At 40.8% G+C, this 18,597-nt stretch overlaps 1 protein-coding gene across 1 annotated transcript in view; it reads left to right on the forward strand.

The window, feature by feature from the left end:
- The window catches only part of SLC6A11 (solute carrier family 6 member 11), a 145,142-nt gene that overhangs the window by 78,049 nt on the left and 48,496 nt on the right, over positions 1 to 18,597 (forward strand). Inside the window, exon 5 of the mRNA XM_069968818.1 lies at positions 12,117 to 12,249. Within this exon, the coding sequence (XP_069824919.1) occupies positions 12,117 to 12,249 (133 nt within the window). The remainder of the gene's footprint in view (positions 1 to 12,116; positions 12,250 to 18,597) is intronic.

An 18,597-nucleotide genomic window follows, 5' to 3' on the forward strand; every position in this document is an offset into this window, starting at 1 on the left:
ATGCCCGCAAAGCTCTGGTTCACAGGCTTCGGGTCCTGGCTAATGGATTGCACAGTCAGCCAATCAGTGACTGCAGCAGTGTTCCGCCCCACTTTTTCTATTTAAAAAGTTGTTACCATTAAATTTAATAGACTTTTCACTTAAAGACACACCCAAAGGCCAATTAGTAAACCTAAACTAGAATAATATAGCAACAGCTGTTATTGCATTGATGGTCATTTTAAAAGTTATAAATGGACAAGAAAAAACATTGTGGGAACATGCAGGAAATCAGGTAGCCAGACGGGGGTCTCCAGCACTGCCTGCCCCTGCCGGATGAAAAGTGTTTCAAATTCTTCTGCTTCTCCTTTAACTATTGCACAAAAATACATACTAAAATATAAGTAAAACATCTTTAAAAGCCCACCTCTGTAAGAAGACCACCCTTGATCTAGGCTGAGTATTTCTGTGACTTATGCCCTATGTGTACTGGCTCTTGGCCTGTTCTTTGACAGCCTTACCCAGCTAGAAGAATGTTTTTACTGCAATGTTGGGTGGTCTTTACTATAAAGAGTCATTGTTCTCATTGTTCTTTTGTTTTTATGCCGGCTGGAGATTGGTCAGATACAAAAAGCTGTTAAATGTGTTGGTAACTGTGAACCATTTACAGCAGTATTGGGTTCACTGCCTCTCCTGCTGGTGCATAAACTATTGGCTATTTATTTCTGTCCATTGTTCATCAAGTAATGAAATAATTGCAATACATGAAACTCCGAGATCAAAACTTTTTTTTGGAGGAAACAATGGTTTCCAAACTTTTGTAGTAACCAATTAACAAAACTGTTTCCCTATATCAGTGACTCCTATGGAGTCTTGTTGCCAAATAGAGAAGGCCTGAAATAAATCTTTGAACGTTCACCTTTTTTAAAGAGCAACTCCTGCAGGCAGATTTTTCCAGCCAGCAAATTTATTTAAAGGGACTATTGTTTCCTTTTGCCTTTTAAGTCCTGAACCATGAAAACAAATTGAATCTTTGTGCATTAGCATTTCAATTAGCTGTGCTCAGTAGTGAATGATTCCTGATGTCTTTGTAAAACACATCCAAAAAGTTTTCATTCAAAGCAGTTACAGTGAAATTCTTGTCCTTTACAAACTCTATAAAATGCTTTATTTGAAGAAGACCAGCAATTTAGAATACCTAAACAAGTAAAGAACTGAATCTTTTAGATGAGACGGTCCTTCATGCTTCATTAAATTTTCAACCAAACCAGAATGGTTGCTACAGTCCTGTAGTGTTTGAGTGACATCAGCACCTAATTGTTTACCCTTATGACCTGTCCCTTAGATGGCAAAACCTAAAAGAACAACCCTTTTCTCTTAGATTGGAGCATACTAGGTATAGAGAAAGCTTAAAACGAACCAATTCACTTAGTGATTTCTTTTTTTTCCAACAGTACCTGGTCAGTTCCAGCGCAGAGATCACAGTGGTGTAGCCCTTAAAAAATAAAAAATAAATACTGCCTAGTTCCAGCAATCAGTACCATTTTCTTCATGTGCATTTTGTCCCGCTCTATGCAGCGGAGGAGGGCCCAGCAACCCTAGTGTAATGATAACCCCTCGGTATTGCAGCCAGACTTGGGTGGAGAGTATATTGTTACACTGGGGGGGGGGAGCATACACTGGGGGAGGAGCATAAAGCGGGTCAAAATGGGGCAGATCACGGGAATCCGGCGGCGTTTTGAAAAAAGGACCACACCATCAGGATCTCCACACTGGCGCCGACTGACAACCCAAACATTAGTAGCCTTGTACAGTACTGCATGTACTACAGGACATGTGGGCTCACTGGAGTGCCATGGCCAATGTGGGGCTGTAAATAAAGATGGGTGAACCTCCTGAGTTCATATAGAGAGGTTTATGGACATTTATGATTACATGCCCATTTGGATTTGGCTGCTCACTACCTGAAACAAGTACATCACCACCTCCCTCTGTGGCCCATACAGAAAACAGGAATGCATTTTTGCGAAATTACCCTTCTCTCCACATAGTACCACCCTTTGCCAGGGTGCCATGGAAAATATTTATTGTATAGGAATCATACATTGTGTATCTTCTGCTAAGAACTCCCTGGGCTGGGCTTTGAACCGAATAGTGTTTATCAGGAATTTTTTTTAACTGTCTACCTTACTATCACGTGTAAATTCTGAAATTTTTTTCCAGCCTCACCTACAAGGATTTTTTTTTTTTTTTCATTTTTGCAATTTGTGATGTGTTTCTCGTTTGCAGAGCCAATTTACATCCCTTGGCTATTTCTTGGTGGATTTACAAGAATGTTTAAGGTAAAAGGGGGAAAAAACAGAACTGAATGGTAGACAAATAGAATATTATATATAGGTTAAACTTTCTGGAATGCTCCTGACTGGAGGAGTTTTTAGTTTTGAAATTTCAAAGTCATCTTTCATTTGAAGTCCAATTATTGGTTTATGTGAATCCTTTCCAGACTATTAGGTATATGGAAATGTTCACAGAATGTTTTTTTTGCAGCCATCTTTTTGGACGGCCATCATTTTGACCTAAATAACAGCAATCTTTTGATACTTATGTCCGCAAATAAATAAATGATTAGTATTAATAATAATAAAGTATATTTCAAAGATAAAATATTGAATACATATAAAAGTCTTATCTGTGAACATTTTAAACATTTTTTAAAGTAAACCGTCTGTTTGACGGTTGACTTAAGAAGTTTTGCTACCAATTCCAGGGCTGAACTATGTATTGAATTCTCTTTATCTATATTGTGTATCTATAGTGAGGGGATTGATGTTGAATCTTTGTAGGACACTTGCTATACTTGTATCTAAAAAAAAAATTGATAATAGAAACCACTTCAAATATTCTACTGTAAATGTATGCTATACCTTTAAATTTTAGAACCTGTCTGGGAATTAGGACTCTATGGAGAGCTCAGTCTGCTCACTATTGACTTTCTTCAATTCCCCCTGAGTTCTATTCATAACATTAAATATCGCATCCAAATAATGTGTGAAAAAGCAAATATACATATCCCCCCCGGGTATATTCTACCTTACTCCACATTGCATTGTCTTTTGGTTTGTGTGGAGAAGAAGGGGCTCTTGAGAACCATGTTTTCTAGTTACAAATGAAAAACCCAGTGAGCAAAGCATTTTTTCCCAGGAGAAATCTAAGCCCTTCAAGCCGCTGGGAACAACATACTAGAGACAGTTTGAGAACAGCACTCAAGGAAAGTGAAATAACAAGACCTCACAGCTTTCAAAACCTATCTCATCCTGCCCATTCACTACAGTATTCAATTTAAAGGTGTCCAGCCATTTTGAACAAAAAAAATTACATATATATAGAGTATGTGTGTGTGTGTATTTTATCTATTAATAATATATATGAGATCCTTTCAAGCAATGACAATTAACTCATGTTGAAAGTAGGGATGGTCCGATCCATCCCTAGTTAAAAGGATCGATGTCTAATGCAAAGGAAAGGTATATTAACTGTTATTAAAAGAGTTATCTGTCCTTTAAAATTGATGGCCTATCCTCTGTCATCACTTGGCATCCTGCTTTTCAGCTTTTTAAAGGGGCCACAATGCTCGTGAACTGGACAAAACTGCAGTTCCTTACACTGTTGCTACTAATAACATAGCAATTGTAAGGATGAGCAGCAATAAACATTGAAATGGCTGCAACAGTCTGTGTCGGCAGTCGAAGCCTCACCCAACTAATAATGATGGCCTATCCAGAGGATAGGCCATCGTCTTTAAAGAAATGGAAACATCCTTAAGGGTGCGTTCACACGCACAGGATCTGCATCAGATTTGATGGCGCAGATTTTAAGTTGCAGATTTAAAACAAATCAAATCTGGGCCATCAAATCTGCTGCGGATCTATTGTAGATCTGCTGCATCAAATCTGCTGCAGATCTGCTACAGATCGTGTACATGTGGACGCACCCTTAAAGGGAATATGTTGGCTGTACTTCACATTCCAAACTGCTGATGTGGTGCTCGACCAGTCATTTACTAAGTTGTCCCTGGTGGCGCCACTTCTGTGGTGGTTGGTCAGTGGTATAGTAAAGTTTAGCCGGAGATGGTACTGTCGTGACGCCAGTGCTGGTTCAGCACACAGGTGTGATGGTATAGCTGCTTTAAGTGGTGGCTGGCTGTACTGTCTGGTTTTGATGGGTCCCTTGGGCTCTTGTCACAGTGGTCCAGAGTGGGAGGATGACCCACCCGGACTGTCGGTAACTTAAGGTAACTTAAGGAGTATGTAGCCAGCATGTGTAGGTGCTGGTGCAATGATCACTGAGTCCCAGTAGAATAAATAAAATGGCTTTACTAATAGTCTCTTGTGATACAGGACACTCTGGTAACAAACAACTTCTTGGGTACAGACTTGTGTTCACTAGATCTGTGCTGGGAGATACTTTAAGTGCTGAGGTAGAGTAGCTGTGCTTGTGTAGCTTAGTGTTGAGCAGTGAAGAGAAGAGTAGAGGAGTTTTTTGACCCAGGGTAGTAGTGTACTCTGCCGGAACATAAGAGAGAGATAGTTGAGAGAAGAATACTTGTGCCCTTGTTTCACTAACCACCATCTGCTCTGCAGTGTCAGGGTACCCGTCCTGTCAGGGTGACACAAGCCCCAGTCTTGGCTACCTGAGAGTAGTTAAGTGTCGGGAATTATCTGGTTTCACCTGCGCTGTGATAGAGTACGTAGACCTTTGTATGGTTGCTTTGCTCTATACAGGTCGGTTTCTCTGTACTAGGACTGCCCTGCACTTTTCAAAGAGGTTTACAGCGTGGGCTGGGGTGATCTCTGACTTGTCCTCCTGTTGGGGTCTAACACTGCATAGTGTCTGTAGTTGTACTCTCAAAAGGAACAATTTCTGGATTCTCCATACATGTATGTCTCTGACCAACTCACTAACACAACTCGACTCGACTGTCCCAGACAGGGATCCTGGCAGAGCCAGGCCTTGGCTAGGTTCAGCAGGGATGCCTGTTCTGTGAGTGTCCTACTCCCCAGAGAATCAGAGGGAAACTGATGCTACACCTCCTCTCCCCAAGTGACTACTTCCTACCAGGGTATGTAAGAAGGGAAGAAAAAAAGTGTCTCCACTGGACCACAGGATCACAGAATACAAGTAAGACAGTAACCCTATAATAGCTACAGCTGTGCAACACATATATACAAGCTCATACATAAAATACTGACATCTAGTGGCAAACGAACAAATATCTTCATCACCACCTTTCTTTTGAGTGCAAGGCTTTTGCGACAGGTGCCATACAAGAAACACCTGTGGTGGGACACCTTAATGACACTGTTAGATAGTTGTTAGGATAAGGAAGCACATGGTGCCTTTTATATATCTGTCTTTGCTTTGAGGATGTAGAGAAGGGCTTTTATTCTCTTGGACAAAGAGTTAAAGAGGTGTTCCCAAGTTCCTGATCTGCAGCAAACTGGAATGCCTCCTCTTTTCCCCTTCCCTACTTGATTTACACCTTGAAGCTGAATCCCAAGCAGGGTCAGATACAAGAGGGGGAAGTGAAGAAGTGTTAAAGCTTGCTGCTCTTCAGGAGCTCAGGAAAGCTCGGGATCTAACAACTATCTAAAAGTGCCAGCAGTTTGAAGAGGACTCACAGCTGCCAGATTCCCTTTAAGGTTTGGGATTTCCTAAAAGAAGTTCATTAAATGCTTCAAGTATGCCTCTCTTGGCAAAAAAAACTTCTGTCATATCACAGTTGATAAAGACTATACGGACGAGCCGAAACGCATACAGTATAGAGAGAAATATTGCATCTGAATTAAAGTGCTGGGAATCATTTACATTTACTACGTTTGGGGATTGCCAAGTCTCCTATCCACGTGCACCGCACTCAGTGGAAGTGCCAACCGTTTGTCTTGTTCAGTAGTGGATTATAATAGGTCCTTTTCGGGCGGTAGCCTTGGGCCCTGAGCTCTTGGGGGGCCCATGGCCACCCCAAAAAGTCTTATATTTTTGGTGGTGTATTGTCTGCCATGATTTGCAAAGAATTACTGCTTTTTTACTACAATTTTGCACAGATCAAGGCATTATCTATCCATTGTTACAGTGGGGTGTGTGTGTGGGGGGAGCCGAGGTTGGTGAACAGCCCTGGACCTATGGTAAAGTTAATCCGCTCCTGGTCTTGTTCATGTTACAGAGACACGTGAAAAATTGGATTGATCAAGGTTTCAGCTTTCAGACTTTCAGACAAATTTCTAAATACAGCCAGGAGAGTGCTTTTCTCCCCAGCTTGCTGCCATTTCCATATCATTGCACAAGACCAGCTCCATTGTAAGTCTTTGGAGCCTCATACAGGGAGATGAAAATTGCAGAAATGAAACGTTCAGCCATGTGATTCTTCAGGCTAGATCTAGAGATGAATGAACACTGAATCCTGAGCAATCAACATTTTTGAACTGTCTTACCAAGGGAATGAAGTCAAGTCTACACATAGACTATTCACAGGATGAACCTGGATCCATTGTTTATACCATTTCTACCTAAACCTATTCTACTGGAACCTTGCCAGCCATATTGTAGTGACCAATGCTCAATATTAATCTTAAAATTAAGCCAATATATACTTACATATGTTTCCTTAAACATTAAAGGAGAACTATCAGTAAGGCAGTTTGAAACACTGCCTCGCTCTCAGAGCTACGATCCGGCTCATGGGGGTCTGTAGGTGTAAAAATGCAACTGCTATGGCCTTTTAAGCACAAGGAGGAAAAAACAAAAATGCAAAAACGAAAAGTAGCCCGGTCCAGAAGGAGTTAAAAAAAGCTCAGAAAACCCCTCTACAAGCACTAGAGGCTCCAGTGTGCTCAAATAGGTTTTTCAATCTACAGCTTTCCAATTGTTGCAAAATGACCCTATCAAAAGGGGCAACAATCTTAGTGTGTACAAAGCCAAAGTCAGAAATAGAATATTAGAATCAGAGAGAAATAAATAGCCATCCATACAGTAGATGGATAGATCCGATAATTCAATTACGCTTCCATTCATGCAAAAAGCTCTGAATTTGCCGTGTGTGCATTTGTTTTGCATAAATTATAAGAAGATGGATTTTATATGTTTACCACGTCCATTACAAAACTGCAGGAAATAAGGAGTTGAAAGAATGTTTTGCTTTTCTCACAAAGATGAGGGGAAAAAGAAGGAAAATGATGCTGATTGAATCGGAAACATTTGGTTCTAAGTGACCCCTCTCTGAGCCATACGCAGTGATGCACAACATGGTAACTCAATCAGAACTGACATAAACTACATTAAAACACTAATGTAACTTCAGGATAACTCTGCTTTGAGCATGACTACTGGCTTAATCTCTAATGCTAAAAATCCCAAAATAATGCAGCATCCAGAATCTCGTGTACGATGTGTTGGGTTTTACACTTGACGTAGATAACTATAAATATATTTAATTTACTCTGGATCAAAATTAGAAAACATTTGATATTCACTTGTCTCCTTGGTAATGTTTTTTTCCCATTAATAGGGTACAATCTGTAGAATCCTTTTAAATTCCAGTCCATTCATAGAATAGGACTAATAAAGGCATTGCCTTGGATGGAATTTCTTTCATCCAAGCAGGAATACACTTCAACCCTCAGCTGGATTCTTTGCAGGAGCCCCAAGTAGAGTATCCTTGGCTGACCATAGTTTATCTCCACTGACGTGATTTTTCTCTACCACATGGAAAGGCTAACGAGAGAGAGAGAGAGAGAGAGTGAGAGAGAGAGACTGCACTGTACCTCTTCTCTCTAGAGGGGTTAGCTCTAAATATATATATATATATATATATATATATACAGTATGTGTGTATGTATATATATATATATATATATATATATATACTAATATATTATGAAAAAATAGTGAGAGTAAACTGCTGTTGAATATACCTGTACCTGTGTACTGTACCTCAAGGCAGAAGAAGGACACCAGGTGGACTTAAGTGAATGTTACAGTCTGTGAGTGAATCTTGTGTACCAGTACTGAGGAATAAATCTCTATTATATGGACTTAAAGCCAGAGTTCGTGGATTCCTTTCATTGGGTGATCCAATAATACAGAGGACTTCTGCCTTGAGGTACACAGGTACAGGTGTATTGAACACCAGTTTACTCTCAATATTTTTGGTGGAGATCTTTAAGTGAGAATTACCGTTTGGATGTATACGGTGCAGTTTGTTATTTCACATACTTAGCTCTGAACTAATGTCACCTCCTTCCCCTCAGTAGAGAGGCAGGAACAGAGCTAAATCCTCTCTTCCTTCTGGAGGCTTTCCAGTTACATGTATGTGCATGTTCACTTGTATCTTAGCCTTTCTGCTGCCAGACAAAATTAAATGTTCCCTGGGCCATGGGCTGTCCAAATGAAAAAAGATTTAAAAAAAAAAAAATACTAAAGTGCAAAATGGGAGTGGGGTAATATAGAGTCGAAACATCTTCCATGTGTAAGAGGTTGGGGGTCTTACAACTGAGGTTTAGAGCTTAGCATAAATAGCAGCTGCTGCAGAACACTTTTGAAAACAAGGCTGTCAATCGCTTGAGACACTGACATTTACAAAAACACACGCCACTGACACAGACATATACCAATACACACACCACTGGCACAGACACAAAGACACACACACACACACACACACACACACACTGTCTGACCCACACAGTAACAGTACATACATACATACACTCACTGACACAAACAGATGCAGTAGATACAGTACATGCACACTGACATATACATATATGCTAACACGCGCGCATAAACAGACATCACTTACAGTTCTCTTCCCTATCTTCCTCTCTGCAGAAGGCCAAAGTTGCATCACAATGTAACTTTGAGGACCTTCAGGTCATGTGACTCAGGTCCTTCATATCTCTCTCTCTCTCTCTCTCTCTCTCTCTCTCTCTCTCTCTCTCTCTTTGCAGGAGAATAGGCTGGAGACTAAATTGTCACCCCCCCCCCCCTTCAGCTTCAGCAGAGCCCCGCCTGAGACAAAGACCGCACTCTGCCTGCTGGAAGGCTCTGCCCTTACAGTGAGGATGGGGGGGAGGTTGGATGACCATGGGCCCCCCAGGGGCCTTGGGCCCCAGGTTGAAGCCAAACCACCCACATTATAATCTGCCCCTGCTTGGTACAATGGAATTACAGTTTGAGACAGAAAAACATTATAAGGCCACGTTCACACAACAAATGTTTTCATTAAACAGCAGGTTTGCAACAACGGCCGTTATTTAATGACAGCGGCTGATCGCTTTAAATACTATGGAGTCCTGGCTGGAGTGTATATACACTGTATACACTCCAGCCAGGATTCCATGTGGCTGCACAAAGTGCAAAGTGCGGCTCTGGACACACTTAACATTGTCTGCTATGGTTAATTGGAATGCGGGCATTCCAGTATTCCAATTCAAAATAAGTGATGTTCTTCCGGCCAGTACTGCAGTATCGGCCGGGGTGAACTTCACAGACAGCGGCCATTCTGTGACATATTAGTAGAAGTTTTGCTGAATTACTTCCCTGAAAGTAAGATCTAGCAAAGTTTTTGTTTGGAAACATGTCCGTCGAACAGAACACCAGGGCATACAGCTGTGATTCTTTTTAGCCCCCTGCTGTTTTCTCCTACAAGCTGCATGCAGAACATGAAGACCATCACCTGCCACCAACCCTGATGTTCCCTTCTGCAGCCGTCACTTGTAAATGTGCAGGCAAGGCAACAAGAGGCCCATTGCCTGCTATCATTTCTGTTGTCCCCTACCGCCAGATGTAGAGCTGCACACAGTCTGCTGTTATCCCATTGCCCATCCCATACCATATGTTGTCCCTGCTGTGCTGTACGAGTGTGCTGTGATGAATTTTACCATACAGCATGCTCTGTCCCTGCTGTGCATGTGACATGTGAATTCTTCTTTATAGAAAAAAATAAGACATACCCTGAAAATAAGATTTAGCTCATCATTGGGAGCAAAAATTAGTATAAGACACAATCTTATTTTTGGGGAAACACGGTATGAGCCCCATAAATTTACATTGTATATACCTATGGGTTTTTAAAGTATGGCGGCATTAGGTTACGGCATACTGTACAACAAATTTTTCTCAAACATCTTCAATAGCTGTCAGCTGATCATTTGACTGACCATGAGATCTCTGATATCCACCCTATACAAATAAATGTTTTGCTTAGGCAGCAGTTATGTGCTCTGAATGAGGAGAGAAAGAGATGCTACAGTTGAATGTTGAATGCTGCCATAGAGCGTCCTGGAAAACATTGATACAACCATAGGTTTTATCCATGTCTTCCTGACAGCTCTAGGGCTGCATACAACTTCTGCAGCCTTAGGGAAATCAAACACCGAGTGTTCAGGTTTGGAGAACATTGCCGAACCCAAAAAGTTAGACAGATTCGCTCAACACTAGTCATATTCATTACATGCCGTGGTCATGTTTTTTGCCGGAACATGTTATGGCTGAAACTGCTAGGATTTCTCTCTAAAATTTATTGCACACATCAGGTCAAGCTCTTGGCTTGACAAAGCGCATCTAGCGCAAAATGGTTGCCTCCAGAGATGTGCCAGTTCACTACCTTCCCTCACTTGTACCCGATGTCGGTAATAAATTGAAGACTGTTACAACTCTGGATGAGTGCCGGATTCTTTGTCTTATTGGATTATTGCCTTGCTACTTTGTCTCCAGCGCACCTCCCTTGCTATGCTGTCTCACATCGGGATTGCAACCGTTTAACTTACTTGGATTGCTCATCATCCTGCTCACATAGTTGTGCCGACCATCCTATTTCTTTGGCTGTACTAGCTGACTACATAAGCATTTCAGCCATTTCTCTATTAATGTCCTGAGCTGCATGTTCATTTTCTATTACTATTTTGGAGATGTTTTCTTGACATATGAAATTGATGGCCTATTTTGAGAAAAAAAAATCCCCAATAGAAAGACATTACAGATGAGCAAACCGGGTTCGGGTTCGAGTCCATCCAAACCCGAACGATCGGCATTTGATTAGTGGCGGCTGCTGAACTTGGATAAAGCTCTAAGGTTGTCTGGAAAACATGGATACAGCCAATGACTATATCCATGTTTTCCACATAGCCTTAGGGCTTTATCCAACTTCAGCAGCCACCGCTAATCAAATGCCGAAAGTTCGGGTTCGGATGGACTCGAGCATGCTCGAGGTTCGCTCATCTCTAAAAGACATCAATTATTAGACTGAGTGGAAACTGAGCGCAACATTCCTTTCATTGTATGGCTATGTTCCAACAACATCTTTTTTTTTTGTAGTTTTAAAGCCAGCTTTTTGGCGCCAAAACACAGCCGTATTATGCAAATTACAGCAGTAATTTGCGTATTTGCATAACACAGTCATTGGCACTAAAATAATGTCCGTCTAAAAAAGACAGATGTAAAACTGACAAAAAAAAGATGTCTTTGGAACATAGCTTATATTAGGCTCAGTTCCATACATTCTGCAGCTTCTGTTCAGACCCATTCAGTAAAATGGAGCTCAGCTATAGTCCTAGACATGGTCATATACGGAGTCCCCCAACCCCTTTTATAAGCTGATCATATGGGGTTCATAACCTAAGGATAGACCATCAGTATTAAAGTCCCAAAAAAACCCTTCACAGCATGATAGCTTTCCCGCAAACTGTGGTCTGGCAGCTATGGCAGGGATGGCTTTTGCACCACAAGTCTAATGAAGACCTTGTTTTCAATGCTTAGATCTATCACAAAAATGAAATGATCTGGATACTTTCAAGGCAGAAAAATGTCAATATGTAGTGATACTTCTCTTCCTACATACTAATGTCCTATGGTTAGTGAGTAAATGTGTATGTGTTCTGCTATTTATTAAAAGAACCAAACACCAGCTGCAGCCATCATATAGCAGGTATTTATTGCTTGTGACATGATCCCTTTTTTATTATTTATGATTACTCTGTGATTTGTTGTTTCTACATACTGTACATTCTAATAAATCGTGTGTTTTTTTTTTTTACTATCATTTAAACTTGTCCATTACATTTACTTTTTTTTTTCCTTTGTAGACGCCGTGTTTTAGCCATATCAGATGGAATTGAACACATTGGAAACCTCCGCTGGGAATTAGCACTTTGTCTTCTCGCTGCGTGGACTGTTTGCTATTTTTGCATTTGGAAAGGGACAAAATCCACTGGGAAGGTTAGACTGAAATAATTTTCTGTTCAATATACATCCATTTACAGTTTTTTATTTTTTATTTTACTGCAGGATAAATTATAGCTCTATGGCATTGGTAGACATTTGGCTTTTTCCTCAATTTTATTTATTTCTTAGAATACTTTTTATTGCTGTCTTGTTTAAATCCTGTAATTGTATATCCTGAGCTGATCTTTCTAATTTGATATTTAAGGCCATTTTCCCACGTAGTAAGACACCGACCGTTCGGTGACCTGGCGGTTCACGGAATGGGCGGTGTCAGAGGAGATCATCTCGGCCGGTACTGCAGTACCAACTGGATGATCTTTACTGCCACTGAATTCGGATGCGGATGCATCAGTGTGCGCCCGCATCCGAATTTCCCGCTGCACACAACGGAGCGTGCAGCTGGAGCCGCACACTCCATTGTGTGCACTGACATGTCAGTTTTTTTGCAGCACCGTTAGGGTTCCTGGCCAGGGTGTATACTATGGGAGACATTTATTAAGTTTGACGTTTTATGCACCGGGCTTAAAAATGTCCCCTCAGCTCCGACAGTATGGAGATTTATGTAAAGGCGCACTGCCTCTACTTAAATCCTGTGCGCACCAATGTGTGCACTGAGAAAGCCTAGCGTAGGTTTCCTGATAATTTTTATGCAAAAAAAAAATGTTAAATGCGCTCCCTGTTCCATCCCCTCCCTCCCCCCCCCCCTCCCCGCCCCCTTGCAGACCAGGGGGAAAATGCCCGGATGCTAATATATTTTCGCACAACGGCCATTTACAAATAAATTTATTCGCATCTGGCCATTTTCCACACTCCACCCTGGATTCCCTCAGCTGCAGCACTACGTAAGTTCTGTAATAATCACGGCCGTTGTTACAACAGCCGTGCTTATTACAAAACTTACGTAGTGTGAACATAGCCTAAGTTCGGGTTCAAGTCCATCTGAACCCGAACTTTCGGCATTTGATTAGTGGTGGCTGCTGAAGTTGGATAAAGCCCTAAGGCTATGTGGAAAACAGGGATATAGTCATTGGCTGTATCCATGTTTTTGAGACAACCTTCGAGCTTTATCCAAGTTCAGCAGCCACCGCTAATCAAATGGCGATCGTTTGGGTTCGGATGGACTCGAACCCGAACCCTGTTCGCTCATCTCTAGTAGAAATGTTTTTATTTTATGGTATAAAGAGTCAAAGAGGATTTTTCCAAGCTCCTTAAGGCTGGCTTCACACTGCCTTAAAATCATTAAAAAAAAAAAAACACCAATAAAATCGCCATGGCGTTTTTTGTTTTTTTTTGCAAAATGCTAGCAGTCAGCCTCTTTGTACTATTTAATAAAAGTATTTTTGTTCTCGAAGAACAGATGGATATGTGAAAGGTATCATGTGTCTACTTCACTTAATATCTATCAAAAAGTTTTATCAGTTTGGAATGTGAGCTGATACATTTTCCTCTCTGTCTGTGTTTACTTCTCTGCTCAATGCACAGGAGTAGGGACTTCTTTCTTTGAAAGAGATCCCTGCTCCTATACATACTTTCTGTTATGGTCTATGCTATTACTGTAGAGTGCCAAGTGAATCACCCAAAATGTATTCCAAAAGTTTTTGAGTCATGAATGGGAATTTTTGGGAAAATTTGGGATGAGTTTAGTTTGTTTAAAGTCTATTTGTTGATTTCCTCGTATAAATTATTCCCTTGCATTTGAATGACTCTTTCATTATCCTTTAGCATAGCTTAACTTTATACTGCAGAAATTGTGAACATATTTTATTATTGCGTAGGAAAAAAAGAAATTTTAGTGCTAAGAAAGTCACAAGTCTACAACGCTAGGTAAAATTAGTCTGGGTGTATAGAGAAAGATTTTTTGTATATATTTCTGATTTATATTACTCAGCGACTTCGGTGATTTCTGTTGTCATAAACATTTCCATTCATTCTTTCACATATTTTCTCATTGGGATGTTGTTATAGAATTAATGAAGTTACTACTCCCATTTCATTAGCACATCAATCATTAGGTTCACTTTTATTTTTCACTTTGCAGTTCCATGTACTTTCCACATGGAGAATACTGACCTTCACATTACTTTGTTACATGATGTTTTGGGGAACATCACCCCCTGACATGTGAGAAGGGTGGAAATGTATCTAAAAGCATCCTGTGCTGTCAGACACCTCAGCGGTCTTCATATCCTGTCACGAATTATACATGGAACTTCAAAGTAAAAAAACAAAGTGGAAATGATCCTTGATATGCTAATGCAATATGAATAGTTACATTATAAAGACAGTGGACAAAGGTGAATGCATTTTTTATTCTTGTTTAGTTCTTATTATAGTAAAAAAAAAGGACAACTACTATTTGTACCATAGTAAGTATAAAAATAAAGAATAAAGAAAGCAAGAATAAAAAGAAAATTAAACATTAAACAACATCGAAAGCTTTGAGGCCGGGTTCACATAGTGATAAAACAAACACACAAACAAAAAAGCAGCCACAAAATAGGTATAAAAAACAGCCACCTTCTTATTATAATAGGCTATATTCCCACTTTGGGAACATGCAGTCCTATATGTGGGAAAGGCAGCTGTCTATTCATAATGATGGCTGCTAATAATAATTATGATCATAATTAGCTACTGTCATTATGAATAGAAGGCTGCATTTCCCTGATATAGAATTGCACATTCATGTATTGGAAGCATAGCCTTAAAGGGGTATTCCACTAAAGAGCTAAAAAATTAAATGAACCTAGCTCGTCTTACTCAGCAACTCCCCCTGAGTATTTTGAGCCATATCACGTCTTTCTAGTTGCAGCTGTTCCTGAGCTACACGTTTTTTGTAAAAGCCAATTTATATCTAAGATGGCGCCAGCCAGGAAACTACATTTCCAAGCACGCAGTGCACATCAGTCAACTGCCAACTATCTGCCTATCACTGTCTCAATCTGCTTCTGTTTTTGCATTATCTCTTATGGTATGGCAGTGTGGGATATTGTGAGTTCTTTGAGATTCTGAGGGAATATATGGTAAACTACAACAAAAAGAAACATCAGGGGTGACAATGATGAAATGCTTCCTAGCACCCACACAGTCTGGATGCTACACACAGGGGGATATGTTTACAGGTACCTGAGTTTCTCCAGTCCTGCTGCTGTATGTCCTGCAGGAGGTGGTGTTTTTTTTTCCAGTCTGACACATTGCTCTCTGCTGCCCTCTCTGTCTGTGACAGGAACTGTCCAGAGCAGCAGCAAATCCTCATAGAAAACCTTTTCTGATTTGGACAGTTCCTGCCACAGACAGAGGTGGCAGCAGAGAGAACTATGTCAGACTGGAAAGAAAACACCACCTTCTGCAGGACATACAGAAGCTGATAAGTACTAAAAGACGAGATTTAGAAGTAATTTACAAATCTTTCTTAACCAGTTGGTTTTAAAAAATTCTTTTTTTTTTTTGCCCCTTTAAAGCGACTCTGTACTCACAATCTGACCCCCCAAACCACTTGTACCTTCGGATAGCTGCTTTTATTCCAAGATCTGTCTTGGGGTCCATTTGGGAGGTGATGCAGTTATTGTCTTAAAAAACAACTTTTAAACTGGCAGCCCTGTGCCCTACGGGAGTGGCCTAGATTGTGTATGCATTAGGCTGGCACAACCTCTCTGTCCCTCCTCCCTGCCCTCCTCATCATTAGGAATGCTCCATGCAGATTGCCTACTATTCGTAAGCTGTGTCAACCCGGCACATGGGCTGGATCGTTAAGACACCTGTGCAAATTTTCAGCATGGAGAAAATGTTTCAGTGGCATTCCTAATGATTAAGAGGGTGGGAAGGTGGGACGGAGGGGTGGTGCAAAGTTAGGGCACAGATATTCTAAGCCACGCCGTAGGACACAGGGCTGTAAGTTTAAAAGTTTAAGGACAATAACTGCATCACCTGCCAAACGGACCGCAGGACAGATCTTGGATTAAAAGCAGCTATCCGAAGATACAAGTGGTTTGGGGGGGTCAGATTGGGGGTACAGAGTCGCTTTAACATCTATGGTGCTGGGAAAGGAGGTTAGAAAACTATCTTCATTCTCATTGTCCTTGGCTCTATGGAACCATAACAGCAGGTTAGAGACTTCTAACCTGCTGTTAGTTTCCATTTAACTAATTTAACTAATTTAACTAATTGATGACACAGAACGAGCCAAAGCGAAAAAATGCTTATTTTTGGTCACAACACATACAGAAAAAAAAATAAACACATATAAGCAAGTGAGGTACCAATATAAAGTACATAAGGCGCAGAAAATGACCTCTCGAATAGTCCTGTAGACCAAAAAATAAAAACATTATAAGGATCACAATAGAGCAATTTTAAACAGATTGATTCATTTAAAAAAAACAAACTTGTTACACAGTATACTTGTGTTTTCAGTGTTTTACTTGTAGCCCTATTAGATTATTTACCGTGTTCATTTATTTCATAACTTTAAGTCTCCTTTTTTCTTCTTATGTAAGCACAACTCATGAAATATGCATATCAGTCTCCCATGAACATTATCACTTACCTTCACACTTCACAGTGCTTTTATAATTGGTTAAAGTTCTGTGAAAATGCTATTTTTAGGATTCAATTTAAGGGGAAGCTACATGGGTATTTCTCTCGATAATTAATGTGAATTTACTTGCATGTTCTTACAAAATGATAAAGGAAACAGATAAGCGCCATGCTGATCACTGTGTTACATAACAGACTTTTCTCTTAATTTTATGTATTAAAAAAAAAAAGTTTGCAAATGATTTCTAGTAAATAATAATAATAAAATTATAAAAAGATGACAATTCCACATTACAAATATATGATGTCTCATGGTCTCATGATTTAAACAACTCAAAAAAATGTGCCTTACTTATCAGGGATTTAAGGCTGTTTATAACACTAAACTTGGCAGCACAGCGGGCCAACAGCCCAAATAAGCCTTAATATCCCCGAAAAAAACGTAAAACGTAACTTTTAATATAATAGTGTAAAAAAGATTGTGAGAATTATAGCGTTAAAAACACTACTTACACAGACCACTATAACATGATTAAAGTACACTGACTAGTGGTACTAGATAACACTTAGAATAGCTGCAGACTACCTAAGCTAATTAGGACTGTAGTAGTAGAATTAAAAACTGAACGCCGCCTCCACAACCAGTTTCACTCCTAAATGGAGCGTCCTCTGGTGTAGGGCAAATGGCGGTGTCCCTGGCTTCGTTTGGTCTTATATAGGCTATAGAACAATCAGCAAAAAAAGACGAGGGAGATATAATGACCTATCAGAATGCTCGTACTAGAATCCTCAGATGGAAACTACACCTGTCCTTGAGAGTGATATGTAAAGAGGCCACTCACCTACAGAACACCTGTGGTGACGACATAAAACAAGCCCTCCTGTCCCTAGGCTCTGTCCCTAAGTGTACGTATAGTGGGAAGTGAATTGGATATTTGTGCAGACGTACTTGTATATAGTGCTGTTGCTTTTTTCTCTAAGTTCTCTATAGTGCTGTTGCCGTAATATCTCTAAGTTCTTGAGCTTGCGCGGTTGAGTCGCTAGTTGCCGTTATATCTCTAAGTTCTTGCACCTGCGCGGTGTAGAACAGAACTGATGAGGCATTTCCCCTGCGACTCAGGAACGAGATGATGACGTTTGTATACCCGGCACTATTGGTTGTAAGTCTGCGTTTTTGTGATTGGTTTGATTGTTTGCTAGCCATTCATTTGCGGGTTTGCCGTGGAGGAGGGCTTGTTTTATGTCGTCACCTCAGGTGTTCTGTAGGTGAGTGGCCTCTTTACATATCACTCTTAAGGACAGGTGTAGTTTCCATCTGAGGATTCTGAGGGCTGATCCAATCAGCTGCCGGACCCAGTCCCTGATCCCAGATAAATATTAGCTAGCTCCTCATTTTCCTGCTGGCCAGTGGCGTCGCTAGGCAGTTTTATCCGGGGCTCCTGCCCCGGATAAAATGCCTGCTGCCCCGAATGTTTTCTCCCCCTGCATCTCCTATAGACTGTCAGTGAGTGAGTGCACTCACACTGACTCTGACTGTCCCGTGCAGTCAGAGTCAGTGTGTGCCGGTGCAAGCTGTTATCTGACTGGGCCCTGGTTCAGGCACTTACCCAGTCAGATGCCAGCCAGTGCGGGCACACTGCACACTGAATGTGACTGTCCTGGCCCTGCAGCAGGATGTGCAGCAGTCAGTGAGTGCAAGCTGTCATCTGATGGGGCTCTTACCTTACCCAGTCAGATGACAGCCAGTGCGGGGCCCCTGCTCCTGGAGAGGCCCAGTAGGCTGCCTCATGCTGTAGTCTGGGGTCC

This window comes from Dendropsophus ebraccatus, chromosome 4 (genome assembly GCF_027789765.1).
Source record: "Dendropsophus ebraccatus isolate aDenEbr1 chromosome 4, aDenEbr1.pat, whole genome shotgun sequence".
NCBI classification, from domain to species: Eukaryota; Metazoa; Chordata; class Amphibia; order Anura; family Hylidae; genus Dendropsophus; species Dendropsophus ebraccatus.